Source organism: Trypanosoma brucei, chromosome 11 (genome assembly GCF_000210295.1).
Source record: "Trypanosoma brucei gambiense DAL972 chromosome 11, complete sequence".
Lineage (NCBI taxonomy): Eukaryota > Euglenozoa > Kinetoplastea > Trypanosomatida > Trypanosomatidae > Trypanosoma > Trypanosoma brucei.
Window position 1 is genome coordinate 1,388,747 of NC_026744.1, and position 27,446 is coordinate 1,416,192.

The 27,446-nt window shown below is 47.1% G+C and overlaps 13 protein-coding genes across 13 annotated transcripts; 11 read left to right on the forward strand and 2 right to left on the reverse strand.

Annotated features, from left to right (window-relative positions):
* Positions 1–207: 207 nt before the first annotated feature.
* On the forward strand, positions 208–1,890 carry TbgDal_XI5520 (G-protein (beta)-like protein; the record flags this gene model as incomplete). Its single annotated transcript, XM_011781396.1, has 1 exon — positions 208–1,890. One exon carries the CDS (start codon positions 208–210, stop codon positions 1,888–1,890), a length of 1,683 nt encoding a protein of 560 aa, XP_011779698.1.
* A 909-nt stretch (positions 1,891–2,799) lies between these two features.
* On the forward strand, positions 2,800–3,978 carry TbgDal_XI5530 (hypothetical protein, conserved; the record flags this gene model as incomplete). The annotated part of the gene is made up of 1 exon (XM_011781397.1): positions 2,800–3,978. The coding sequence occupies one exon, from the start codon at positions 2,800–2,802 to the stop codon at positions 3,976–3,978; it is 1,179 nt and encodes a 392-aa protein (XP_011779699.1).
* A 1,569-nt stretch (positions 3,979–5,547) lies between these two features.
* TbgDal_XI5540 (hypothetical protein, conserved) lies at positions 5,548–6,366 on the forward strand (the record flags this gene model as incomplete). Its single annotated transcript, XM_011781398.1, has 1 exon — positions 5,548–6,366. The coding sequence occupies one exon, from the start codon at positions 5,548–5,550 to the stop codon at positions 6,364–6,366; it is 819 nt and encodes a 272-aa protein (XP_011779700.1).
* Positions 6,367–6,863: 497 nt separating this feature from the next.
* Positions 6,864–7,598, forward strand: TbgDal_XI5550 (hypothetical protein, conserved; the record flags this gene model as incomplete). The annotated part of the gene is made up of 1 exon (XM_011781399.1): positions 6,864–7,598. One exon carries the CDS (start codon positions 6,864–6,866, stop codon positions 7,596–7,598), a length of 735 nt encoding a protein of 244 aa, XP_011779701.1.
* Positions 7,599–7,783: 185 nt separating this feature from the next.
* Positions 7,784–9,415, forward strand: TbgDal_XI5560 (AAA ATPase, putative; the record flags this gene model as incomplete). Its single annotated transcript, XM_011781400.1, has 1 exon — positions 7,784–9,415. The coding sequence occupies one exon, from the start codon at positions 7,784–7,786 to the stop codon at positions 9,413–9,415; it is 1,632 nt and encodes a 543-aa protein (XP_011779702.1).
* Positions 9,416–9,708: 293 nt separating this feature from the next.
* TbgDal_XI5570 (hypothetical protein, conserved) lies at positions 9,709–12,069 on the forward strand (the record flags this gene model as incomplete). Its single annotated transcript, XM_011781401.1, has 1 exon — positions 9,709–12,069. One exon carries the CDS (start codon positions 9,709–9,711, stop codon positions 12,067–12,069), a length of 2,361 nt encoding a protein of 786 aa, XP_011779703.1.
* A 915-nt stretch (positions 12,070–12,984) lies between these two features.
* Positions 12,985–13,452, reverse strand: TbgDal_XI5580 (hypothetical protein, unlikely; the record flags this gene model as incomplete). The annotated part of the gene is made up of 1 exon (XM_011781402.1): positions 12,985–13,452. The coding sequence occupies one exon, from the start codon at positions 13,450–13,452 to the stop codon at positions 12,985–12,987; it is 468 nt and encodes a 155-aa protein (XP_011779704.1).
* A 1,238-nt stretch (positions 13,453–14,690) lies between these two features.
* On the reverse strand, positions 14,691–15,206 carry TbgDal_XI5590 (hypothetical protein, unlikely; the record flags this gene model as incomplete). Its single annotated transcript, XM_011781403.1, has 1 exon — positions 14,691–15,206. The coding sequence occupies one exon, from the start codon at positions 15,204–15,206 to the stop codon at positions 14,691–14,693; it is 516 nt and encodes a 171-aa protein (XP_011779705.1).
* An 810-nt stretch (positions 15,207–16,016) lies between these two features.
* TbgDal_XI5600 (transcription elongation factor, putative) lies at positions 16,017–16,658 on the forward strand (the record flags this gene model as incomplete). Its single annotated transcript, XM_011781404.1, has 1 exon — positions 16,017–16,658. One exon carries the CDS (start codon positions 16,017–16,019, stop codon positions 16,656–16,658), a length of 642 nt encoding a protein of 213 aa, XP_011779706.1.
* A 641-nt stretch (positions 16,659–17,299) lies between these two features.
* On the forward strand, positions 17,300–18,703 carry TbgDal_XI5610 (hypothetical protein, conserved; the record flags this gene model as incomplete). The annotated part of the gene is made up of 1 exon (XM_011781405.1): positions 17,300–18,703. The coding sequence occupies one exon, from the start codon at positions 17,300–17,302 to the stop codon at positions 18,701–18,703; it is 1,404 nt and encodes a 467-aa protein (XP_011779707.1).
* A 330-nt stretch (positions 18,704–19,033) lies between these two features.
* Positions 19,034–20,839, forward strand: TbgDal_XI5620 (ATP-dependent DEAD/H RNA helicase, putative; the record flags this gene model as incomplete). The annotated part of the gene is made up of 1 exon (XM_011781406.1): positions 19,034–20,839. The coding sequence occupies one exon, from the start codon at positions 19,034–19,036 to the stop codon at positions 20,837–20,839; it is 1,806 nt and encodes a 601-aa protein (XP_011779708.1).
* A 1,064-nt stretch (positions 20,840–21,903) lies between these two features.
* TbgDal_XI5630 (Calcineurin-like phosphoesterase, putative) lies at positions 21,904–24,405 on the forward strand (the record flags this gene model as incomplete). The annotated part of the gene is made up of 1 exon (XM_011781407.1): positions 21,904–24,405. The coding sequence occupies one exon, from the start codon at positions 21,904–21,906 to the stop codon at positions 24,403–24,405; it is 2,502 nt and encodes an 833-aa protein (XP_011779709.1).
* Positions 24,406–25,464: 1,059 nt separating this feature from the next.
* On the forward strand, positions 25,465–27,432 carry TbgDal_XI5640 (dynein intermediate chain, putative; the record flags this gene model as incomplete). The annotated part of the gene is made up of 1 exon (XM_011781408.1): positions 25,465–27,432. One exon carries the CDS (start codon positions 25,465–25,467, stop codon positions 27,430–27,432), a length of 1,968 nt encoding a protein of 655 aa, XP_011779710.1.
* Between the last annotated feature and the right edge of the window lie 14 nt (positions 27,433–27,446).

Consider the following 27,446-nt stretch of genomic DNA (forward strand, 5'->3'; position numbering starts at 1 on the left):
AGCATGAGTAGTTCGAACGCTGCGCCATTGGTGACAGCTGCGGCGAAGGAAAGGAAAGTTGTAATTCCTGTTGCTGCGTGTGGTAGGGGCTAGTGAAACGGCTTAGGTTTCTGTTTACTTGTTTGTTTTTTTCTTTTTGGATCCTTATTTTAGCGATTTGGGAAGAACTAAGTTAGGAAAAGAGTCACAAGGAAATAAGGAAGGGAAATGCGAATCAAGGTAGACGTTGAGCTGCACAAGCGGGAGATTAACAATATCACCCACGTCCAGGAGGTGTTCAAATCACTTTCGGATACTGTGGAGACGCGCCTAGTTACCGACAAGGAGGCACTCACTCGCCTGGTTAGCAATGCACTAGCTAAGGGGACGTTGAGAACCATCGTTCCTGAACTTACGGAAAGGCTTTGCCATCCAGCTCTCTACGAGGATTGCCTAAGTGTTTTGTGCGGCGTTATGTTTGACTCCGAGAGGGTTGAACGGGGGGAGTCTCTTGACGGCTTTGTTTCGTTTATCACGCAGCTTCCTGACAATGAGCAGAAAAAAGCGAAGGGCGACATTGTGCAACGGGCGATGACGTACCTCTCGAAACCGCGTCGTCTGGATTGCAGTAGGAACCTCCTTCTTCCTTACGCAGAGGTCATCGCTGTCCTCACCAAGGTCGACATGCTAAATATCCGTAACGTTGTCGTGGCGCTTATGCAGATGATACGTTTAGATACAACTCGAACTGCGGGAATAACGTGTTTAGGGAAGTTGGTGGAAGTCGCCCATGGGTTACTGCTTGAGCGGTTAGACCAACATACCCTTCAAACACTCCGCGACACAGTGATATTTGCGCGGCAGGATGACATCTTGTCGTACGACGTGGAGTACATCATGGAAGCCTTTGGGTGGGACCAATCCCCCAAGTTTGTGAACTTTTCCGTGCGACACTCAGGGGTACACCACAAATCGGCTATTCTAACCTTGGCCTACAGTGGCGGGAACGGCTCCCGCGAAGTGGTCGTGACTTCCTCCGTAGACGGTACTATTGGAACGTGGGATCATTCAGGTGCCCTTACGGAGAACCTCGTTCTTTCGCGTCATTACGCCTCCTCAATAGATTTTGCGGACCATGGACGCGCCCTAATCGTCGGTACGGTCGGAAGAACGGCTTCCATTCCCCCCGCCATTGTCATATATACTGCCCAGCCAACATACAATGAAGAGTCCAATTGGCAAGAGAAGTGTGGCGCTGAGCCGCGTGATGCTATGTTTATAACCACTGTGAAGTGCCTCCGGAGTTTTTCGTCTATGAGATATTGTTGTGGCGCAACCGTTGCAACGGGAAGCACGTTGATCCTTTACGACGGGACGCAGGTTATCCAGGAGTACAATGGCCACAGTGATGTGATATCCGCCATGCACGTTATACCGGACAGGGACAATACTGTTGTGACGGGGTCGAGGGACTGCTCGGTGATGGTTTATGATCTTCGTATGCCCCAAAGCGTCACGACAACCTCCGCCCATCGGCACTATAGCACAGTAACGTCCATTGGGAGCTGTGGTGACTTCCTTTTTACCAGTGGCCTTGACCGCCGCGTTGTCGTGAACGACTTACGCATGATGGGGCAAGGAATGGCCACACAGGATTTGGATAGTGCTGTACTTAGTATATCCGTGAACTCAAGTATGGTTTGCGCCGCTTCCACGCTGACAGGTGTGCATCTTATTAATTTTGGGAACAATCCGATACTCACCTGCAGGGCAGATAGCATGAAGATGAGTCCACGATACAACGCCGTTTCCTGGAACGCGCAAGGTGACGTTCTGTACGCAGGAGGCGATAATAACACGTTGGATATGTTCACGCGGCGCTTCCCTGAGACCGAAGCGTATGCTGCGTAACAGAGGGTTCTAAAAAACAATCGAACAAAAAAGAAAAATAATCAAAACAAAATGATTTAAAATATAAAAGAACATCTCTTTATTCCTCTTGCCTTTTTTGACCCTTCTAGTATCCTCCCCCAACACCTACCTGCCCTTTCTTCCCTCGTTTCCACCCGTACACGTGTCCGTGAGTCGAGCTTATGAATGAGTGTGCGATGGAAACTGATGCGGAGGGGTGGGGTTGGGGGGGAGGAGGGAAGGGCCAACGCGTGTGAGTAGGGAGGGAATTGTTGCTGTAACTTTAACTTTCCACCAAACGATGTGTTAGTGAGCGAGTTGTGCCTGGGAGTTGGAAACAGACAAAAACTATGAAAAAAAGGAGGAAGTTTTAAAATTTACTGAGTTTGACGTTTATGCGTGCAAGTTTATATATATATATATATATATAGGAAGGATCAGGAGAGAGAAAGCTGAAGATGAGACTTAATGGAGGCGAGGCAACAACGGAAGGAAAAAAGTTAAACAAAAAAAGATCTAATAATTATGTTTATATGATGGTTTCAGGGAAAAGGTGACTATTAGCACAAAATCTTCATTTTCTTTGTTTCTTACCTTTTCTTCGTGTTTTATCCCACTGAATATTTAATCTTCACACGACTACTCCCTCCGTTTTATGCAATAATATATATTACTCTCTCCACTACATCGGCGTACCTCGGCTAGATGCTTCGACCTTTATCCATCTGCTCTTTATTGGCTTGTTTGGCCACTCTTAACTTATTATCACCTTCTTTCCCTTTGTATTCTCTTCTCCATTGAACCGACGGGTTTCCAAGCTTTTCATCCTCTTCCCCGATTCGTAGTGGCCCTCCTTTAAGTTCTCATTAGTCGACGGCTCATACATTCACTTTCACACACGATAGGCCCATGGACAACGGTAAGCGCATTGCCGAGGACGTTGAGGTGTTTCTTCGCGCCGCACGTGCGAAGGATGTGCTGAAGTGCTCTGAAATGCTGAAGCAGAAACCCTCGTTGATCGACTCTGTGGAGGCAGGGGGGTTCTCGGCACTGCACTTCGCGGCGTTTAACGGCGATCTTGATATGCTTTACATGCTTTTAGAATACAAACCAACGCTGAGTCTGAAGAACTATGATGGTAATACACCGTTGATCATGGCGGCGAAGGTTCGGCAGCATGAAGCTATCAAAGTCTTGGTCGATGCCGGTGCCGATGTTAACTTCAGGACACCTACTGGCGGGACGGCAGCGCACTTTGCTGCATCGATGGGTCATGTAGACACAGTGAGATATTTGGTAGGGCTCGGTGCCGATGTCATGCACGTGGACTGTGAGACGGGCTCCTTGCTTCATTGGGCTGCTCATTCGGGGGACGTGGACTGCTTGGGGGCGATGATTTATGAGTTCAGAGTTCCCATCGACATCAAAGACTCCAACGGTGGGTCACCTCTCTTCACGGCGTTGTTTATGAAGAAAGTTGAAGCTGTTGAGTTCCTACTGGAGCACGGTGCCGATCCCCACACCGTGGTTGAAGGGGACCTCTCCACGCCTTTGCACATTGCCGTAGAACACTCCAACACGGAGTGTGTGAAACTCCTCCTAAGTTACGGTGCCAACCCCAACTCCAAAAACAAGAGTGGAGACACCCCCGTGGCCATTGCTGAGAGGGAAAAGAAACAATCCGCCCTCAAGGAACTTCTTAAGCTCCCCGTCAGCGAGGAGAAGAGGAAGGAAGAGGCTAACCGCTTCAAGATGCAGGGGAACAAGGTGTTTGAAGATGGAGAGAATGTAAAGGCTGCCAAGTATTACACGCTGGCGATACGTATGGACAATACAAATCACGTCTTCTTCAGCAACCGGGCTGCGGCATACTTCAACCAGCGCCATTACAGCGGAGCTTATTGGGACTCATTGAGGTGTATCACGCTAGCACCACAATGGGCCAAGGGATACTTCCGCAAAGCGGCAACCGAATTGGCTATGAAAAAGCGCGACGAGGCACTCCGGACGTGCGAGGAAGGTCTTTGTTTGGATCCTCAAAACAAAGACCTTCTGACAATAAGGGAAGAGACGCGGAGGTCGAAGTGACTAAGCAACGATGCAACAGTCTAACTGTTGTTATTTGCTGCTTTTCTTCTTATTCTTCTATTGTTGATAGTTGTCGTCATATTGGCCCTCCTTTCCGCTCCTCCTGCTTCTTTGTTGTTGTGCTGTCGTGGGTCTTTTTGATGCTGTTTGGTGCTTCACCAAACACAGTGGATCGGCAGCACGTGCTCTGTTCCTCGACATATGAGATGGGCTTGTGTCGTGATTGGAGGATCGCTGTGTAGCCTCCTGCGCTTGGTGGCAAGCCGCACCAGTTGGGTTTTCTGTATCTAATTCCTGCTGGGTTGGTTTTTCCTCATCCTGTTGCAGAGGCTCGCACGTAAGTAATTTAACGAAAACTAAATTTAAGGAGGTTTGTTATTACTGTTATTGTTATTGTTTTTTTTTTTCGGTTCAAGAAGAAAAGGTGAGAAGAAAAACAAGTAAGAATAGTCTGATCTTCTCAGGAGGGTGAGCCATTGTAGAGAGAAGGTTCTGCGGAGGAGGAATACTAACTAGAAAGGAAAGAAAGACGAGGCTGGTTTGACGTAGGCAAAAAAAAACCAACAAGAAAAAGGCTCTAAGCGTTCCCAGAGAGGAGACGTGACGCATATCGCTCTCCAGTATCTCCCTTTCCCTTGGGTCGTTCCAATTCTCTCACCCGACACCACATGTGCGTGAATATATACTGCACTCTCCTTATTTTTCTACCACTTTTTCTCTTTTCATCCTTTCTTCTTAACTTGCCGATTTCCCGCTTCACTCTATATTTTATTCTTCTCCATCTTCCCTCCTTCTTTTTCTTCAAGTGACCACTGTTTACTTTTCCATGTACCAGTGAATGTTAGCGGTTCTGACAGTCTGATGCGCGCTGGGAGAGGCCAATATCGCGGTGGAAGAGGTTGGCATGGACCGCCTACCAATGCCTAATCATACGAAACTCGTGTGCGCCATTCTTTAGTTTTTATTTCCTCTTTTGCAGTTCTCAGCAGGGTGTCCTGTCCCGGCTATTAGTTCTGATGTGCTGCAGTCACCATCTGTTGCGCGTGTCATGACAGCTTTGCGAGGTTACCGAATGGTATATTCCAGAAGACCCTCAAATAAATATCGGTAGGAGCCGGCGTATTTAAATGGTAGGAACGACACAGGAGCCTTCAAAGTATTGATACAAATATGTGCCATCTCGTGTTATTTTTGATCAGGTGGAGTGAACGTTCTTCCGTTGGCAGCACAAGTCTTCTTCCTCTCGCTGTAAATTTGAATGGGAATGTGACCCCCCAGCAGTGAGAAGCATAACCCACACCAATGCGTTGCATTATGTCATTTGTTCACATAGCACTACTGTTGTGCACACTTTTTAACATAAAAGTGCGCATTAATTCGGTATCGTCTTGTATACGTATTTCAGTTGCCCATCTGCGCCAAATGTTGGCACGCAGTCGGTCTTCACGTGTCCCCCAGCTTCCTACTACCACTTAGTTTTCCTGCCTGTTCTTTTTGCTTTTGTGCTATATCAAATGTACGTACCAAAAATGAAAGTAATTAGAATTTAGTACATAGGATTACTTTGCAATGTCTACAATCTACAATGCAGTGGATGCCTCTACGCTAAATGACCGGTGCCGCACGGACCTACTGGATACCGTGGCGCAGTTGGGCCGCCATTGCGAAACATTACCCAAGAAGGCCGTCACTACTGCGGATGCGCCACTCCCGTCATGTACATTTAACACAACTGTCTCCCGCTCGCAAAAAGAAATTAACTGCTCTAACGAGGCAGCACTCGATAAGTACATAGAGGAGAAGGGTGCGACCCGCTGGAGGACGACACAGGCGTTGGCATCGACTTATTTCAAGGACCACAAGCCAAAGTTCCACGGCGCGTTGCGTACACAAGATTGTTTCCGTGACACCCGCGACATAACACAACTCTCCTCGAAGGAAAAGGATTTTGTACATCGCTACGCTGAGGCGAAGATGAAAAAATCTATTCCTCGTGAAGAGAGCGATGATGTGGCCAAAAAGGTCGCAACAGAGGCTTACACGGAGGCCTTCCGCAAGTTTAAGGGGAGGGACCCCACGGAGAAGGAATTGCTGGAGGTTGAGCGGCTCTACTTTGCCTATGCAGATGACGGAGCGGTCGGTGTTGTTCAGAAGCCGCATTTCCATGGGCCACATATGCATGTTTCTATTTGTAACAGGAAATATGTTACTTGCCCGAATCAGGTATACCGAGCGTCTCTGCCGGCCGTACGGAATGCACGCTCTCGTTTCCCTGGGCCCATCCCCGTCTGGACGTCCACGAAGAACTTACACGCAGTGGCGTCTAACGATACCTACAGGCCGGGAGTCCACAACGTTAGCAAGTTTGGGGAAACATCGAGCAAGTAGCTTCAAATAACAACATCACTAGATGGTCGCCAATCACCAGAGGAAGCAAATGTACAGAAACAGTAGAGAGGAGTGGATTGTGGAAGGAACCAATTTTTTTGTTTTTTTTTAAATGTGATGTATGGATGTGTGAGGAGGATGTGTATTCCGTGTCCAAATATCGTACACTTACGTGCACATTCCTCTTGTGGTTCAGCTGTTTGTTTATTTCCCCTATCCCTTCCCTCTGCCTCCGTTGGTGGTAGAAGGTTGTCACACGATTCCCCCCTGCTTTGAAAAAAAAAAAGGAGAGCAATTGATCGACCTTTTCCGCAAGTGCACGGCACCTTTCTCGTGTGGAGGTTGCTACTTCCTCTTCCTGGCTTTCTGCGTGTTTATTTTTCTTTGATTCGGAAAAACTTGAATTCTTTCCCTTTTTTTCATTACTTTGCTTTTGTTCTTTAATGAGTTAGTGGGTGCGAGGTGGACCGCGCTCTGGTAAGGCTGCTGTGTTACAGATGGTCGAAAGAACAGCGGATCAGCGGATTCGTACGACGGAATGGGAGGAGGTGCAGTACAAATTCGGAAATCGCGTTGGGAAATATGCCACTAACGAGGTGGAGCTACTCGCCCAAAAGATTGCTGATAACAATTTAAATGCTCCTCTCAAAGCATACGATCCTCATGAAGAGAAGGTGATGGACAAAGTGGAGCGTGGCGGATACGACACGGGACGGGCTGAGGAAGAAGGAGGCCCAGCTTTTGATGATGCATTGCCTGATGATGACGATGAGGCTCTCGCTGCATTTCGTAGGAAGCGACTGGCGGAGCTGCAGCGGCAGAAGGAAGTGGAGCGGTTTGGTGTACTTCGTCATGTCTCAGGTGCGGATTACATGACGGAGGTTACCGAGGCCTCTAGCACTCACTGGGTTGTTGCGGTGCTAATGAAGCCTGGCCATGACAACTGCGAGGCGTTGCTGTCAGTCATGCGAGTAGCGGCCCAGCGTCATCGTGACGTGAAGTTTCTTTCTATGGTGTCAACGGAGGCTATAAAAAACTTTCCCGACTGTCACCTCCCTTGTGTGCTGCTGTATAGGGATAAGAAGCTGGAGAACCAGCTGACGGAGGTTGCTTCGTGGAAAGGGAAGCAAAATAGACTTTCTCTAGAATCGGTGGAGCGGGTTCTACATCGCTATGGTGTGATCCGAAACACTGATTATGACCACGATGATGATGATGATGATGATGCATGAGTAAGTGAGCAATGTGGTACCCGCTGGTTCAGGTAGCGTATTACCCATCTTTGGATGCATTCACCCTTCACGAATAAAGATGTATATATATATATATACGTATATGTGCTTGTGCGTGCACTTACCTTGCTTTTTTATATGAGCTGATTGGGTGTGCTTTCATCAATTACACAAATTATGCAGGAATGTCAGTAACTGCAGAATTGCACTGTCGTTACTCTGTTTCTTTTCAGCCTGTAGTCATCATGTCCGTCGATGGGGCGATTATATCTGACATGCACCGCCTACTTTCAGAGAAGCAGCCCATATCGTTTTTTATTCTTTTGTGCGGGCAAAGTGGGTGCGGTAAGTCTACCACCCTGCGTGCTGTAGGCGATGGGGCCGCTGCCCGCGGCATGAATGTGACGTATGGAGCCCCTATACTCGAAGAAGCGGATACGCTAGAGTGGAATGTGGAAAAAGCAAACCTGCACATTGTAGATTTTAATACGATGCGGTCGATGGACGTCAAGGGATATCCCGATTCGTCCTCATACCGGCCCGGGACAGTAGTTATTCTCGACGACATCGAGTCTATCTACCACCTTATGCACATGCAGGGAGTGTCGCACCGCCTTGAACTCTTTCTGCGGCTCCTACTGAGTTCGTCTCGCAGTGCTCTGATCACATCCGCGATTGATGCTTCCCGTGTACCGCAATGGCTAATTGACATGAAGGCTCCAGTGGTGTACCACATACCAGAACTCACAGCCAGTGCTACACGACGCTACATCCGTACACTTCCTGAAGCGGATGTCTACGCAAGCTGCGCTGACGAAGGTGGTGGGGATATATTGGCGTCATGCCTCCGTACACAGCGGGATCTCACGTTATATTTATGTTGCGCAAAGTTTAGGGGGGAGACGCGGCACCCCATCAACTCCGGTGCATTACACTTTTCTGGCCATCTGCGTGCGCCTCTACAGCAGTTGTCTCAACCTGATAGGAAGTTGTTTGGTCTTGACGCTGTTGCTGACAGGATAGATGCTCTTGTACGACACTTCATTGGGCGGGACGGGTCTTCCATAAGTGGGTTACTTTCAACTGTTGCTTCCACCACTGGGATATTACTGCATGGCCCACCTGGTAGCGGGAAAACTGCCTTGGCAATGCGCTACCACTCACTCTATCCTGGAAAATTCTTTTCCGTAAATTGTGCTACACTCTTTTCAAAGTACCTGGGCGAAAGTGAGCAGCGACTCCGCGAAGCTTTTGTGCTGGCCCGATCTCGGGCCCCATCAATATTGTTTTTAGACGGCGTGGATGTGATCGGGTCATCGCGTGGTTCCATGTCGTCTGATAACAATGGTGGAGGTGTGGACATCTCGAGAAGGATGCTCGCTGCTCTTCTTTGTGAACTCGATGGACTCAGTGATGGCGGCCGTGTTCTCGTGATTGCTGCAACAGCTGTACCGAATAAACTTGATTCTGCCCTTCTTCGACAAGGCCGTTTCGAGACACTTCAGTACGTCCCACCGCTGAGCTATGGTGCATCCTGTGAGATGGCACTTGACTTCTTCGAGCGTTTCATTGATGCTACCGAATATAGGGACAAAGTGAAAAATCTGGCAGCGCTTGTTGCAACACGGTCGGAGGGGAGCACGCCCGCATCGCTCAGGGCGTTCCTCCGAGTTCTTCTTGAGAAACAGCTCGAATTGTCGAAGGGGCACTGCGTGGACGGGACAGAGCTTCCTTTGCCTTCCACCACATTGGTTAGGGACGCTTTAGGGGAAACGAATCAACTAATACGTGCTGATTATGCATTTGCTGCCCTTTGAGGAGGAAGGCGCTCCCTTTTATCCTTGCTAGTGCGTTTGATGGAGCCGGCATGCGTTGCATATGTTTTGTACATGAGTCTATGGGCGGTGAAGGTTGTGATTATTATTAACGCAGTATTTACCGGATAATGGGGCATTCAACGTTATCCGTAAACCCATCATAATGTGTGTATGGTGTGATGTATCCTTCCCCTCCTCTGTTTCGTTATGTTGACTCGTTACCTGACCTCCTCCCACCATTTCCTCGTCTCCTTTCATCGCTTATCCACGATATAGTTAGTCATAAGGGGTAGATGGAATACAAATCTGTTTTTGAACTTCGACAGCATATAGCAGACAATGTGACCCCTCCCAAGGGAAGGCATCGGCCCCCGGTGAGCGGGTGTAGTGGGTCAAGTGTTGAGAGTTCTCCAAGTTCCGGTTATTCGGGTGATGCTGGTATGGATGCAATTTTGGACGACCCAACAGCTCTCGTTTGTGAGGTTCCTGGACTCGACAAACTAAGGGCTCTCAGCGTCTCATTAAAAAATGAAGAGGCCGTACAAAACTATGTGGAGGCGCGAAATCTTTCGGTGGAGGAGGCCACGCGGTACATTATGAATAACGGAAGTACTGGACAGAAGAAGTCTCTGTTTCAGCGGCTGGGTGACACACTTAACGGGTTGGAAATGACTGCTATGTCACAAGTGTTGATGATTGTCGTTGATTTTATGTGGGTGCAGGATCCCGAGTTGCAGTGCTTTGCCCCTGGAGCACTATTAGGTGTCCTGCCGCTGCTGAGTAGTTCTGTGGTTAGGGAACTTATGATGGTGACTAGCACTATGCTAAACGTGAAAACCGCAGAGATCCGAATAGCGTGGAATAAACTTTTCCTTGCCTTTGTAGATCACCTCACCGCGAAGCAACTTGACAATGACGTGGTTCCACTAGCTCTGAAGAAAGCAGAACATATAGAACCACAGGATCAGCGTGAGCTTAGCTGCGATCTAATCGGTGCCGTTTGTCATCATCTGCCCCGCGATATTGTGGAGCGCAAATTGCTTAATAAGGTGCTTGCGCTTTGCCAGGACACTAACGTGGGCGTAAGGCGACATATGTGCCAGCAGTTGGGCACAGTTGCCCGTTCACTTGGTGTCGACAAGGCAAAAGAGAAGGTCGCTCAGGAGCTATTTGAGCTACTTAACGACGAGGATCAAACTGTGTCACGTGCAGCATTTTCTTGTTTGATAGACTTGGTCGAGTTTTTCGGCCCTGCCTATCGCCGCGAGCGTCTCTACCCGATAATAAGGGGGTTTATATCTCACCCACCGGAGGAGGTAGTGAGCCTTATTGTTGGCGAATTTGGGCGCTTTTTGTGGGAAATCAAGGCAGACATTCAGACAAGTGATGACGTCGCTATGTTTGCCACATTTTATCAGGATGCAGCGTTGAAGGGGGACGACCACACCCGTTACCGGTGTGCATACAATCTACCTTCTGTTGTTGCTTCGCTACCCGTTGATGTGTTTCCAACCCACTTGGCTCCTTGTTGTGAGGCACTATCAACCGATGTTTGTGAGTCTGTTTGTCAGAGCCTGGCTTCTGGATTGCATGAATTAGTCAAGCTTATCGGTGACCGAGCCGCTGAGTATTTGCGGAAACCGTTCCTGAACCTCCTCCATAGTTCTAAAAAGAGTGTCCTGAAGGCCCTCTCCGGTCACACATGTGTTTTACTTGATTGCTTCTCCCAGCAACTCAAACCGGCGGACCGTACGGCGTTCTTCTTGACGATAGAGGATATTTTGCTGGACCTTGCCTCCCGTGCTGACAGGGACTGGCGAATCATGGAATACGTGCTGAACATCCTTTGCTCTTACTACAAGGAGTTGAATGAGGCGTCTTTGCACGAAAAGTTTCTGCCAGTGCTCCTAAGATATGAGAAATATGGGGCGTACTGTTTGAAAAACCAGTGCGCTGAAATGTGTATAAAGATTTCTGCAGCGCTATGTAGCGTTAATAGCAAAGTACAATTCTTCAGTAAGTTGAACAATGAGTATGCACATAGCCCTCTGGCTTCCGTGCGTCAGGGTTATCTACGCTTTGTAAGAGCTGCTTGCGGTGAGTTTTCTCGGCGTTTTATTAGAGAACGGATGCTTGAATGCTGTTTTGAGCTTCAACATGATAATATGGAAGGAGTGCGACTGGAGCTGGCTCGCGTACTGCCGCTGCTGCGGAAGGTGCTGGAACCGTTAACGACAGGCACTGTGCTAGATGAGTATCAGGACATGGTGCGTCGTCTGCAAATGGATGACAGTAGTGAGGTGCGTGCTGTGGCAGTTGACAGTGTGGATATAATAGAAGCCCGTGAGCGGGAGTTGAAGCGAGACGCAGGAAAGAACAAATTCGAAGAGGAATCCAGGGAGGACAGACGGCGTGAAATGTCTGAAGGTCAGCTTCTGGACGTAGCGAAAGAATATGACAAAGCTGAACGCAGGTCGAAGCTGCGAGACCTCCTCAAATCTGAGAGGGAAAAGGAGCAAGCGGAAGCTACGCGGAAACTTGGGGTGGGGCGACGATCAATGAAACCGAGTTCGGCACAATCGCAGGTGAAACGGCCACAGCAAAGTCCCGTGAGAGCCCCAATAGCTGGTCCTTCCCGGCAGAAACGGCATTAGGCTTTTTCCCCATTCCTCAACACTCTGCGGCTTGTAGTTTTTGTAGGGTCGAATGGTAACCATGTAGCATTTTTTTTTTTCTTGTTGGTGTTGGGCGGCGACGGCGCTGTAAAACGAAAACGACAGGAGACGGGGAGGGGAGTTGTGACGGAGATCGTAGGTGTTTTTTTTCTTTTTTGTTGCCTTCGTTTGTCCTTATTGTTTTTGTATGGGAGAAGAGGAAACTACATAAACAAGTAACAAAAAACAACATGACGATGTGAAAAAAACAACAACAACACCAACAACAACAACTAATGAGTAGAACACAAATGACTGACTACGAATATGAACGAAGACTCGGCTCTAGCGGTATGAAGGCGATGAAGTACTGTGAAAAGAGGAGACGTAAGGGAAACAAAAAAGAGAGAGAGAGGAATGAAAGAGGAGATTTAAGACACCATCACCAACACCAACAACAAAGAATTTCATGAGAGAACAGGAATAATTTATTAACGACAGGGGAAGAGGAGGAAGGAAAAATAAAATAAAATTAATCAAAAGAAAAATCAAAAGATAAAAACAAACGAACAAAAAAGAAACGAATAAAAGAACAGAATGAGGGTACTTTAAATTTAGGATTTTTGGGAAGTGATGTGGAATTCAGATGTGCCCCTCCCCCCCGTATGTTTTCCCTCTCTAGTTTTTTTTTCATTTTCTCCCTTTCGTTTCTTCTTTGCGGCAACATTGGTGTCAGCTTACCTATGCAAATTTCTCCATTTTGTGACGGTTTACTTTCTTTGGGTTGCTGTTTCTTTTTTTTTTTTTACTTCTGCTTTGTGTTTTGTTTCACCTTTACCATTTTCTTCCGTCTTTCTATTACGTGTCTTTTTTCTTTTTTTTTCTTTCGTCGTGTTGTTGTTGTTGTTTTATTCGTTACGGGACGCCAAGATCAGAGTACTTTTTGCATGTTGATATGTATATTTTTATATATTTAATTGTAAATATAGTTGTATATATACATATATACATACACATATGTGTGTGAAGCGCGTGGGGTAAAAAAAAGAAAAAGAAAGGACAATAGCCAAAGAGGGAATAAAAAAGGAAGAGAGATGAGTCACATATATGTGTATATATATATATATATATATATATATATCTGTATATATATATGCGTATGTGTCTTTCTTTCTTTGTATGCCCTTGCGTGTGGTGGGAACTATTGAGAGGGCGAGTTAAATAATAAGCAGCATGAGGAAATTGAAGGTGAAATGAGGAAGAAGAAGAAGAGGAAGAGGAACAAGGACGGAGAGGGTGAGGAATCGTGAAGACGGCAGCAAGGGAAATAATAAGAAAAAAATGAGGTAAATCAGGAGAAGGAAAGTAAATAAATAAACACATCCGAATATGAATGAATAAAAAAAGAAAAATATATATAACATTTAAACACGCAAGCAATATATTTATACGAATGTTTATGTTTATATGGAGGTTAGTGTTACTTGATGGAGCACGTGTGTGTGTGTGTTTGTTTGTTTGTTTGTTGAGGGGGGGGGGAACGCCTTCATGTTCTGTATCTGTCTTCTCTTCTCTTCTTTTTTTTTTTGTTGCGTGTGCGTGCGTGTACGTGTGAAGTTCACATGTACATGTTTTTTTTTTCTTCGGGTAAAGGAATTTGTTTCATTAAGCGGCCTTCAGGTACTTCATGAGAGGAACTAAATGGGGGTATGCAAATGAGAGGTGAATGTGTGGCGGGGAGCGGAAGGGGTAATGGTAATATCTCCATTTAGTGTTTGAGGAAATCTACTGTGTGTGTGTGTGTGTGTTTTTTTTTTTTTGTGTGTAAAATATTGTGCCCTCCTTCTCGAAAGTTGCAGGTAGTTGGGTCTCTTTCAGCGTTTTTATTTTCTTGCACTCATATATTTGGTTTGTTGTTTCTTTTTTTTTTTTCCTCCTCCTTGTCATCACTCTGTTATTATGATTACAACTATTACTCTTATTGGTATTTTTTCCGTTTCCCCGTCAGTGCTTTCTGTTTTTTTCTTTTTTTATTCATTCCCCCCGCTCCTTTCAGCCGCATTTGTTTCCTTTCCTCTCCTCTCCTCTGCACTTCTTGTTTCTCTTCTTTTCCCTCTTTACCATATTTTACTTAATAACAACTTTACGAAATGCATTATTCACAAATGCCGCTATTGCTCTTCTTGTGTTTGTTTTCTGCTTTACTTTTTATTTTGTTTTTTTTTCGTTTCTTTTTTTTTTTTTGTTTTCCCGTAACTTCCACCTCACCACCCTCCACCTCCTCCTCCTCCTTTTCTTCTTTTTCATTTTCCTCCAGTCGATTACGTGCTTCGAATGATAGTTTGAAGAAACGGCGAGCAATTTTTGTTGCCGCCGTCGTGTTATGTTCAGCTTTTTAATGTCGGTAATTTATTGACTCATTCACCCGCTTTTCCTCTTCCTTTTTCTTTTCCTTTTTTTTTTTTTTTACAAATGCATATGTGTATTTGTATTGCACTGTGCTTGTGCATATACATATGTCTCATCATGTTTGTTATTATTACTTTTGTTATTACTCCCACTACCATACACACTCCCCTCCCTCATTATTACTACCCTCAAAACCCGAATCGTGAAGAAAGTTAAAAAAAAAAATAAACACACAATAAAAAAAAATAAAAAAGAGAATTAAGACAAAGAAACAAAAAAAGAAAGACGACAGGAAAGAAAAGTAAGGGTCGAAACAAAGAAAGCGAAGAAAAACAAAAAAAAAAGAGAGAGAGATTTAAAAGAAAAACAAAAGAGACAAAAGAAGAGAAGAGGTGATTAAACAAATTGCCGCGTTTTTGTTGCTCTTGTGTACGTGTGCAAGAGTGGGTGGGGAGGGACTGCATAGGTGGTGACTTCACCTCCTCCCTTATGATGTTCAACCTTGTAATTTCTAACTTATTGATGTTTATTCTTGGTTGATTGGTATCTGTTGTTTCACACTCTTTCCATCCATGCAACTTTTTCTTTCCATTCTCTTTCATTCTTATTCTTGATCTTTTTTTTTTTTTGAGTCTATTTTGTGTATACTTGTGTTTGTGTATGGAGGCACTTGTGCAATGACCACCGTGGCATCTCCGTGGTTGCATATGCGCGCTTGTAACATTCATTAAACATACATGTGAGTTTTACTATTAGTGAAGGAGTAAATAAAAGGAAAAAGGGATGTAAAGGTGGGGACAGTAGTCCTTCCAGTTGCAAGTGTGTGGTGTCTTTAATTTTGGTATTTCTGTGCGTAATGTAGCGCGCAGAGGAGTGTGTGTGTGGAAGCATTTGCATCAGCATGGAAAAATGATATTACATAGTTCTCTCATATTGTATCATTAACGGATGCGCGGATTTACTCGCAGTGGGTTAAAAATGATCTGACCTCTCAAGTCTGGAGGTTATGGAGCTTATTTGATCTCGGAAGAAAGTTGAGTGTTTTATTCCTGCACTTAGGGTCACTGATTCTCAACGTATCACGAGGATGTGGAGTCCTAGAAGACATTAGTTGATTGTTTTTTTTTTTTCCTATAAATAAATATATATGCTCTTCTGTTTGTCTATTCGTTTTGATGGTGTGCTCGTTAACAACGCGTCGCTCGTTTTTTTTCTTTCGCCCGTCATTACATTCTTATTCTTTTGATTTTTTGTTCCTTCCTTTCTTCTTTTACTGACGTTTACCCTCCACCCCCCCCCCCCCCCCCCACACACACACATCCACCACGCTGTTGTTTATTGAATCAGAGGGGGAAAGGTGGAAAGGTAAAAAAAAAAAAAAAGAGAACAAACGAGAGGAGACTGCAAAGGCACGCTGCGTCTCCTTCTCAGCGTTCGTACGTGACAATTTCTTTCTCTTCTTTCAGCACAGGTTTAAACGGGAAGAGAGAGAGAGAGAGAGAGTGTGTCAAAAGTTTGCAGCGTACGTGCAGATTCCAATGGGTAAGGATTCCAATGATGGGAAAATAGGCGTAAAGCGCTTCAGAGAGGAGTCCAAAACGGCTTTGGGGGCACCCACATCGCCTCCGGTGACACCCAATTGTATAAATAACACATCTGTCACAATGAGAAATATTGAGGGAAGACAAGGGGATACCCGCTTAACAAAGTGGAAAACGCTGTTATGCAAAGCACTCATGCAAGGACGGAAAGAAGAGGATGAGGGACGTGTTGCGGATATGGCGTTGCGTATTGTAAAGGCTATTCCGGGCGGGCGCTCAGAGTCCGCTGACACATTCCGTATGTTGTTAGTTCATTTGGGTGATGCTAAAAATAGGGAACTTCGAGAGAGTATTATTGAAGAAAAGTTTAGTGTGGAGGTTTTGGTGCGTATGAAAGAGAGGGATTTGTTGAATCCCGAAGAGCGTGAGCGCCAGGAAGCGGCCTTCTTGGCACGTAGCAGGGATACGGATCTAACAGAAATACGGAAAGCGACGTCCACCACTTCTACCCTCTTTCCTTGTCCATCTTGTAAGGCCAAGAACTGTACTTGGACACAAAAACAGACACGATCAGCCGACGAACCGATGACTATATTTTGTATCTGTAATATCTGTGAGCACAAATGGCGTCGCTATTAGACGGGACGGTTGTTGTCCACGCCAGGGGCAAAATGTAGGGCGAGAATAAGTGAAGCTCAAACAGGAAAGTCGAAGCGGTAATACGCGTAGCGTGTATGCACTCGCGTGTACGGAGGCCGATGTTGGCTAGGATTTTTGGTGGGTCAGCTTTTAATCCTTTCTTTCTCCTCCTCAATGACGTCTTTTTTGTTTTTCCTTTCCCCCCATGCTTAACGACCGAATTAGAACTCATCAAAGTTGTTTTCAACGTTTAAGCTGAGCGAGTTCAGTTGTGAGTGCTCGGAACTTGACTTCCCACCCCCGACATAATACCGGTGATATAGATAATGTGCCACATGTACCTCCGTGAACCTCGTATAAGAAGTGTGTGTGAGTGGGCGGTTGCTCTCGAGTTAAGTGGGACATTACCTGACAAGGGGACACACTATTAAGGTTGCCTTTCGCACTTAACCCAGTTCACACGTTTTTACCGATGTAAGTTCGTGTCTTGTATGCCATTGTAGGGGAGTGAACCCTCAACTGGAGGGATTTTGCGCCGTTTTTCGTCCCTTCTGCTAACCATTTTATCTTCCTTCCTGTTTTGCTCTTTTCGTCTTTCGCATTTCCTGGTTGTATCTATTTGAATCTCTTTAGCACTATCCATGCGAAAAGCCTCGGTGGAACCCCATGAAGGAGGCGAGGCCCTCCCCATAAAGGAGTCGTCACCGTCAAGCTCCGTAGCGGCTACGGGAGTTGGCGAGGGTTCCTACCAGGAGACAAAAAGGTACCGCACGTGGCGAAAACACACACGTGATCTCTACCAGAGGTTAACTCACATCGACCTTGTATGGGAGAGTCCGGCAGTACGTTTAATGCCATTCAGCACCTCAAAACCAGGGCTACTCACTCGCACGCTTCTGTGCTGCACGCGTGCATGTAATGGAGACCAATCTTACCTGCAGTTGCTTTCTGTCACAACACCAAGTTGTGCTGAATCTCTTGATGCCACGTACAGCACATACTGTGAGGCTACGGGTGAGGTTGGTGGCTACGGAATGGCACCCTCTGCTGTTGGGCTGCGCATAGAGCGTTCTATACTTCATGATGGTGAACCACTCACCGCTCGATACATGCACGCCAACCCACTCATTATTGCTTCCGGTTCTAAAGATGGCAATGCTTATGTATTTGACTGGTCAAGAATCTCGCTGAATAAGTTTCCTAATGACCCACCGCGCCCACGTGCTCCGCTTCCTCCAAATGAACCCAGTGAAGGGGATACCGGTGAGGAGCGTGCACTTTATAACAAGCGAATGTCCGCTCTGCAAGCTGTGGTTAGGGAGCAAGACCGTTGGGACAAGAGGCACGGTGAGGGGCAACACCTTTTAACCCTAACGGGGGGAAATGGCCCGTGTGGTGCACTCGACTGGAGCACAACTACCGATGGTACCGTTGCGGCCGGGTCCCTCGGTAGAATTTGTGTTTGGCAAATCGCAAACATGTCCAAAGATGACCCTCGGGTTGTTTCCTGCGTCCAAAAATATACCATAGAAAATGAGTCGCGCGTGAACGAGGTTTCCTTTTCATGGATGGAGCCAACCAGCTTCGTAGCATCAGTAGAGTCTGGCGCTGTCTTGCGAGGCGACATACGTGACCCTCAGTTATCTCAACTGTTCCGTCTGGAAGTGCCGGCAACGTCTTCTTCGGTTTCTCCACTTGATGGTACCTCGCTTCTAGTGGGCTCGGAGGAAGGTGAAGCGTTTTATTATGATCTTCGTTACACGTTGCACCCTGTAATGACTGTAGAGCTTCACGAAGGCGCTATCTCATCGGCACAATGGTGTCCACACTCGCGACACCTCTTCTGTACTGGTGGCGAAGGTGATGCCATGTGCTGTGTGTATAATGTGACAGCCAATCGTCTGCTGTTTAAGCACGCCGGTCATGTCGAGAATGTGACTGATGTGTCATGGGATTGGCAGGAGGGGTGTGAGGGTCAACTTGTTTCTGCTGATGCGTGGAGTGTCATGCTGTGGAGACCAAGAGATATTTTCTATACTTCTTAAAGAAGGGTTTTCACGATAGGAACCAGAAAAATCACTACCACTGTTAATCCTTTGTTTTAATTTTCACCGTTCTACTGGCTTCTTGAACATGGTAGGGGAGGGCAAGAGGGAATTTACGGAGGTAGGTGGGGGAGGTCTTCCACTATGTCGCAGTTTCCCTCTTTTTGGACGGTGGGTAATATTCGCTGCTTTTCTATACCTTTCTGTGTCTTCTCTTTATTTGTAAAAGTTGAGGTGAAAGAGGGACGATAACCGAGAGGCTACACGGTTATAGGCTTCGGTAGTGGAAAGAGGAGGGCATACGTTTACCGAGCGTCTGGGAAGGTAGAGATGAGTGGGTCACCGAGTGACGTTGTACGCAAGGCGTGGTCGGATATAGCGTTAGATAGCCGATTGGTGGAGGCTATTAAGAAACTGAAGTGGAAGGCCCCTACCCCAGTGCAGAGCGCATGTATTCCGTTGGCGATGAAGGGGAGAGATTTGGCGATTCAGTCACAGACAGGTACCGGTAAAACTGGGGCCTTTCTCATTCCAGTAATACAGCGCATTATTACCGAGAATGAACGTGCATGTGGCCGCCGCAACGCGCAAAACCCTGTCGCTCTAATATTGTTGCCATCGGAGGAACTCTGCAAGCAGACGGTGGAGGTCGCTAATGCGCTGACAAGATATGTGAAACCGCGAATTATAGTGAATGATTTAACCTCTCGTGTATCCACCGCAAATGCGTTGCGCCTCACCGCTGCACCAATACTTGTTAGCACCGCTGCCTCGCTGGGCAAACTGTGCCGCAATGGTTCTGTTACCTCAGATGACATGAAGCCGCTGCGTTGCGTTGTGATTGACGAGGCCGACCTGATCATGTCGATTGCGGAGGGCTCACTACGAGCAGTGCAGTCAGTGCTACCAACGTCTGCGCAGACAATCTTGGCTTCCGCCACGTTAACGGATGGTGTCGCTCAGATTAAGGGCCAGCTACTTCATAATCCAATAACGGTATCACTTAAGCCAGATGACGGGGAGAAGGAACCGACAGGTTGTGAAGGGCCAGTGGGGGCAGAGGACGTTGTGTTGGAGTCACGTGTGACGGTTCGCGGTGGTGCAGCAGCCGCTGGTACGTTGCGCCATTACTACTTGGTGTCAACTGATGAGTGCCATCATCACACCCTGTTGTATGCACTTTACCGTCTAGGGCACATTAAGGGTAAGACCCTTGTCTTCGTGAACTCTGAGGATACAACATACAAGTTGCATAATTTCCTTGCGCAGTTGGGCATCAACGCTCTCGTATATGACAGCAACTTACCGATGAATGTTCGTGTGGATGCGCTTCGCCGCTTTCAAACTGGGAAGGTTGGCACACTTGTTTGTACAGATGGGACGCTTGAAAGCTTGGACCGCATGCGGGGTGCAACTGACGGTGATGAGGAGACGACTACCTCTACTCCAAGGTCTAATTCACGGGGAAAGAGGAAGTCTCTCGCTGCGGGTGGTGATGAGGGTGGTAGTGCATTGCATCGTGGTATTGATTTCTCTGATGTGAGCAATGTTATTCTCTTTGATGGTGTTACCAATGCCACAACCTCGGACTTCTCCCGTTACACGCACCGTGTGGGGCGTGCTGGGCGCGGAAACAAAGATGGAGTGGCCATCACATTTTTAACCCTTCATCAAGCGAGGAAGGTGAAGCAGCAACTACGTGACTACCTGGGGGGTACATTCCAATCTTTCGCTCCTTTCAAGCAGCTGGATCGACATGCGGCGTCACGATTGCAGTACCGCGTGGACAATGTGTTGGCATCGATCACCCGCTCCTCTACTCGCCGTCAGCGCGTTGCAGCCGTCGCGGCGGAGCTTACGCGTAGTGCGCACCTCATGAGCCATATGGGTGATAAAGACAGTGGTGTCCTCAAGCGTATTCTCTCACGCTCCAAGGGAGATACAAAGTGCGACCAAACAGTGGTGGATGTGCCGGAATATATGCGTATTAAAGGAGCTGACTCTGCGGAGAGTTACCGTAGGCGGGTGCGCGCACCAAAAAAACATACGACAGCGGTTGCCAAACGGTCAGCCCCAAAAAGGTCTCGTGACCCACTTGGTAGTTTGACGAGTTCGTTGAAGCGGCGCAAGTTGTAACGTTTGGGTGTTGGATCGCAAGAAGGAACTGTACGTGTGTGTGTGTGTGTGTGTGTGTGTGTGTGTGTGTGTGTGTGTGTGTGCGTCATCCACCGAAACCTTCATGCCACGATTTAATAGAAGGGAGAGGTGAATACGTTGGAATAGTGCGGTGGCGAGACGATCTTTATAAGTAACCCGCGCTCAACTGAGGTCAACAGCCGACGACCCGAATCGCAACGCTCTAAAGTTTCTCCTAAAGTAAAGTGTGAGAAAAAAAATGATAACTCTAATGTGTATGCCATACCTCCCTTTTTCTGTTATTTGATATGTTTCTACATATACCTGTATATGTTCACATGCGCCGTATTGCTGTGTGATCGTGCTTTCTTCTCTTTTCTCCTTTCCGCATTTTGCTCTCTTTTAGTGGTAGTGCCAAACATGTGGGTACCGACGTTACGTCACTTAATGTGTAGGGAAGGCGTTTGAGTGAGTGTGGATAATATAAGCGCTCCCTTTTTTCTCTTGCGCGCGGTTTTTCAGTTAGACTGCAGTGGAAGAGCACAGCGTTGGCACGCACGTCCTTTCCATTTGGACTCACCGTGGCGCAAACTGAAGGCAGCGAGAAATAATGAGATGTGGATGAGTTAATATTTGGGGCCGCTGCTCAGTTGCAGCAACTTTCAAGTTTCGCAGCGGACGGGTGATAAGAGCCTTCTTTTTTTTAAAGGTGTCTGTTGCAGCTGATCTTATTGTTATTATTATAGCTATTGTCACTGACTTTTACTACTAGTTCTTTTGCTCGTTAATGGATTGTTGGCTGTTGACACTGGTTACTTCTTGGTGCAGTGGTTAACGCGTGTTGGCGCGGTGGTTTGGGGGTTTGATCAGGAGATAAATATCAAGTTGATAGATTGGGTTGATCATGAGTGTCTTGAATCGGCTTCCCGCACCCTGGTCGATTGCTTTCACCACCCTTTTAGTGTTATCAGCATGCACATCCTTCTTTACCATCATTTACCCCTTTCTTGACGTTAGATAAGGACTAAGTTGTTTCAGTTTCAGGCCTTCTTTCCTCTTTGCATATGGATTTAAACACAGTCGACGAGAGGTATGTATTTGTCACACCAGGCACAACCATACGCGTCGGTTGGGATGAGAACTGCGATGTCGTTCTACCCGCACTGGGACCCTGTTTATTTAACGGCCGTTGCATTACTACTCGAAGGGGTTGTGATGTCCTCGTCTCGTGCACGACCGAAGGTGACCTTCTGTTGGCGCTTACGGGTAATAGCATCCGCGTGATAATCAACGGCGTTCAGATAAAGCCGTCGTTTGCTCCCAGGAAGCTACCGCCGGGGGCCGTTGTTTCATTCAACAAACTCTCTCGGGAGTTTTCTTTTATCTTCGTTGCACGCGACTTGCGTGCGGCTAAGGCGGATGTGAAGCATGTGCCTCCGCCAGAAAATTCCGCTGCCGATATTGCGCGCTTGGAGGAGTTTTTGTTAACCCTTAATCCGCAACCTCTTTTGTCCCACGCGCAGTTTGATCCGGAAAGTGCCTCGTTGCGGTCGCAGCACTTCGTGACTCTGGTTGATTCAGAGACCATTACGCACCAAAAGGTGAGCACAGATGAAATCTTACCGTCAACCCTAACCGTGACAGAGGTGGCGCCCACGGAAGAAGAGCTTGTCGCTGACGCGCGCACCAGTGCTCAAAGCCTAACAAGTCAAAGTGTGTCGCTGCATAATTATGTGAGGCGCTTTTCCACTAGCGGTGGGTTCACAAGCCTCTACTACAATGAGGAAGCAGAATTTTTGCAACCCCATCCAACTCCGTATCGTCAACAAGGTTTGTTGAACAACGTTGGAGCATCCCCGCACATTATTTCGTCTGTCGTTGTTGAACTTTGGGGTCGACGTGTGGCACTGCGCAACGTCGCTGATTTTTGCGATTCGAACGTGGACCAGCCTCAGATAAATCTAACAGGCGATGCGGAGGATCTCAATGGTGCCGAAACAAATCCATACATAACGTTTCATGGTGTAAAGAAAATGGGAGGAAGGCAACAACGATGCATGGATAAGGAGATCCGTTCTGCCGCAGAAAACGTTTTGGAGTATCTCAACGATTCTTATGAGAGTAACGACGACAACTTTATCGAACTTCCTCAGCAAACAAAAGATAAGATTTTTGAATATTTCCTGCTTCTGGCAACTCACATGATGAAAGCAGTAAAAGCGATGCCCGTAGCGCTACGACTTACCTCACCTGTTGTATGCTGTGGTGACGTGCATGGTAGTTTTTCCGATCTCAAACAAATCTTTGATAACGTTGTCCCCTTCAAACACTGGTCGCTTATGACGAGGCCGGTGTTATTCCTTGGAGATTACGTGGATCGGGGCCCGCATGATGTTGAGGTAATGCTTTTTTTGTTCGCATGGTGCACTTTGTGTCCCGAAAACGTGTTTTTGCTTCGAGGTAATCATGAGGATGACCGAGTGAATGGTGATACGGAGCTCTATGGCGAAACGTCATTCCTGGTTAAGTGTTTGACCTTTTTCGGTGAGGAGAAAGGTAGCATATTTTGGAGACGCGTTAACGATGTTTTTGCAGTGCTTCCCCTAGTGGCCATAATTGATGACACGACTTTTGTGTGCCATGGTGGTATTCCGCGACTTCGTGGGAGACAGCTCGTGCAAGCTGGCACCACGATGGGCGACAATGAAGATGGAGGGAACGCAGCAGCTCCATTTCCGGAATGGAAACTTTGGCAAGAACACGGTGCAGAGAATGGTAACTCGTCGTACAGTTGCGATGGGCTTTCCTCTACCAATGATGCGATTGCACAAGTTGAAGATGATATCCCTGGGGAGGATTTGATGCAAGAGCTTTTGGAGAGTGTACCTGGTGGCCCGGGTGATGTTCGTTTTTACAGTGTTATGCCAGATGATAACGATGACTGCCTGACTGCTAAGCGCCGGCGCATTGCTCGTGAGTTACTTTGGAACGATCCGTGTACGACCCCATCGTTGCGTAAGAGACCCTCGCTTCCACAAGGTGTGTCGGATATGATGGGATCTTTTACAGACGAGGAAAGTGGTAATATGGCTGCAGTAATGCCGCTGCCGCAGCGAAATGGTTTCAATTCTCAAGGTTTCCGCTGCAACCACGCGCGCGGTTGTTCGGTAGATACTTTCCATGAGTTCAATTCGTTTGCACTCGATAACTTTCTGCAGCGGTGGGGGTTCACATTGGTGATACGTGCGCACGAGCAGAAGGATGCTGGGTTGGAGGTGGGGCTCGCTCAGCGTGTCCTCACACTCTTCTCCTGTAGTAATTACACTGGTGGCGACAATAATGGTGGGGCTTGTGTTATTGTCGGTGGTGAAGTGCGTCCCGTGTCATGGCGTCGCCCTTGTCCCGTGCTGGGCAGGAGTCCCTCAGCAGATGATCCCGATATTTGGAAAATGAAGCGCTTGAGGGAGGAGGTTGGCCGCAACAATTCGTGCAGCTCTTATTTGCATTTCCCCGGGCCTCAAATCGTGCCGTCTTATGTCGGTAAACCTGTGGTTAACCTTGGTTGAAGTGCGGTGGTTCACGCACGGGGAAAAGGGTGATAAGACTACGGTGCTCTGCTGGTTTTCGGCACTCAGCTGATATTGTATCATTTCTAAGCTGTTCTTTTTCTCTTATAAATAGTTGTTTATCGCGCGTATCTTTGTATATGTTTTCTTCGTTGTTGTTGGATCAACCAAATAAATAAGTACATGTATTTGAGCTGCGTACGATGTTGCACTTGTCGCTGCAGGGCAGCGGGTTTACAAACTGTTCCTGAGCGTCAGTCCAGAGAACCGCTTCTGTTAAAGTGTAAATAAACTTTCAATGAGACCTTTTCTCCTCTTTTCATTGGTGGCCTCATGAGGTATCACCTTTTCTCCTCTTTTCATTTTGCCTTCATCTTCGTGAGCCTCACTCTTCAGTCACGGGCGGTGCGACGTTGTCGATGACTGCCCGATGTGTTGTGCGTGGCATATTATTTATCTATTTTTTGCTCTTATTTTTACATCACAAATGTGGGCGTGCAGATTTATCATTTGAATTGCCTGTCATAAGTTTGTTTTCATCTCTTTCCCGACTTCTTTAGCTAATCTTATGTTTTTTCTGTAATATTTGCTGTTTTTACGTTTCTTTAAATACTTTTTTTTTTTTAAATAATGGGAACAGGCGCTAACGCATCCGTCGTAATTCTCTAACACAGTCAAAAGAGGAGGTTAAACGGATGTCATAAGGGCCGCTGGCCTCAAATGTGTTTATGTGGATTTGGATTAATTTTTGGACCATTGCCTCGCGCATGTGTTCTCGGGTTGGACCATCTACTTGCAATTTCTCCATGTGGCTCCGGTGGCGACTGAGTAGTGAATCACTTTATGTCCTTTCCTTTTTCCTCTTTTCCTAAGATACAAACGGGTGTGCACCTTTTGACGTAGAAAATAAACAAAATAAAAACCGAAAAGAGGATATATACACACACTTATTACAACCGCCGAAGCAACCGTAGAGGACTCCGTAGTTGCTGAATTCTTTACCCCAGTTATATAGAAAACTCTTAAGGTCATTTTTTTTATCATTACGAAGGGGTTAAAATGGATACCAATGCACGCCGAGCAAGCGGTGGGAGTGCTGCTTCCGTAGATGCGGCTCCAGTAGCTGCTGCTCCCCCAGAGGATGACCGCGACGCAGTGATTGAGCGCATTTTAAAAGCTACTGATCCTGTTGTCATGTCCACACCAGTGTACTTTGACTACAGAAAGGATGCCCGCACTTATCGCTTCTTTCCGAGTGTTGGCCAAACTGCCAGGCACTTTTCCGTTGATGGCGGCTCCGTACTGAAGGATGATCCCGAAGCGATACAACAACGTGAGGACCGGCAACGCCGTGAGCACGACACAGAGCTCGCTGCCCGTGCGGAGTTGAATCCGGACCTGGTCGATAAGGGTGTTTCTACGAGTATTTTGAAGAATCAGTTTAACTACAGCGATCGTGGGAGTCAAACAATGAATAATGCGATGGTGGAGCGATGCGTGCTGACTGACCCGCCGCCGTCAGCAACCTTCAGTGCTATGGCAACGGCGTGGGAGATATACGATGCCTACGAGGAGGATCGGATCCAGACCGAAAAGTCTGCTGCGGCGGTTCAGAAAAAGACCACTAGTCATCGCCCAACTAAGGAAGATAAACTCAGCAGCACTGCCGATGAATCAGGTGGTGCTAAGACAGCTGAAGAGGTGCTCAGTTCGGCTGCGTACAAACACTCCCTCAAGATCATCGAGCGCATGGTGAATCAGAATGACTGCCATGATATTATTGAAGACTTCAAGTACTGGGAAGATGAGAGTGACCTTTACAAGGAGGATGGTAACCTACTGCCCTTATGGCAATTCTTCACCAACAAGGTGAAACATCGTGCCGTAACCAGCATTGCCCTTAACAATCGTTACAAGGACCTGTTCGCTGTAGGCTTTGGTAGCTACGACTTCCAGCGACAAGGAAAGGGTGCGATTCATTGTTTCACGCTGAAGAACACGGTTCCCACTGTCCCCAATTCTCCACTTCCTGCTCATCCAGAGATGTCCTTCACTGTTTCAAGTGGTGTTATGTGCCTGTCGTTTCACCCAGTGGAGACGTCTTTGCTTGCCTGTGGGCTCTATGACGGGTCGGTCTGCGTATTTGACTTGCGCATGCATGATAAACCAAAGGAGGAAGCCAAACAGATTTGTCAGGCAACCGTAAGATCAGGGAAACACACTGAACCGGTATGGGAAGTGCAGTGGTGTCGCAGCACTGTAGACCTTCGCTTCTATTCCATCAGTACAGACGGCCGCATCACCAGTTGGTCACTGCAGAAGAAAGAATTGATTTTCAAGGATGTAATGAAAACAACAACGGGCGCATGTGTCTTCGATCCTGAATCACTGGTACTTAGTCGCCTTAGTGGAACCTGCTTTGACTTCTCCAATGCGTACGAAAACCTTTTTATTGTGGGTACGCAGGAGGGCGCTCTGATGCTCTGCAGCAAAGGGTACAATGGTCAGTGCCTAGAGAGATATGAGGGTCACACCATGCCCGTGTACACTGCACGCTGGAATCCGTTCCATCCCGATGTCTTCCTCACGTGTTCTGCCGATTGGACCGTAAAATTGTGGTTGAGGAGTTCGACAAAACCGCTGTTAACATTTGATGCGGGTGATTCTGTTGGTGACGTCGCGTGGGCGCCGTATAGTTCTACTGTCTTTTCGGCTGTGACGTCCAACGGTAAAGTGATGGTCTTTGACTTAAATAAGAATAAGCGCGAGCCACTTTGCTCTCAAACGGTTGTAAAGAATGCCAAACTCACCCATGTTGTATTCCACAAGCAAGATCCGGTTGTGCTGGTAGGAGATTCACGTGGCTCAGTACTTATTCTTAAATTGTCCCCCAACCTCCGTACTCTGTGTAAACCGAAGAAAGGTGAACCAGAGGACCCGCAGCATATGCGCCAGATGGAGGTAGACAAACTGAACCGCCTAATAGATATCACCTTGAAGGATAGAATTCTCCTGGGGCAGGCGTGAGAGGTTGCGCGTAG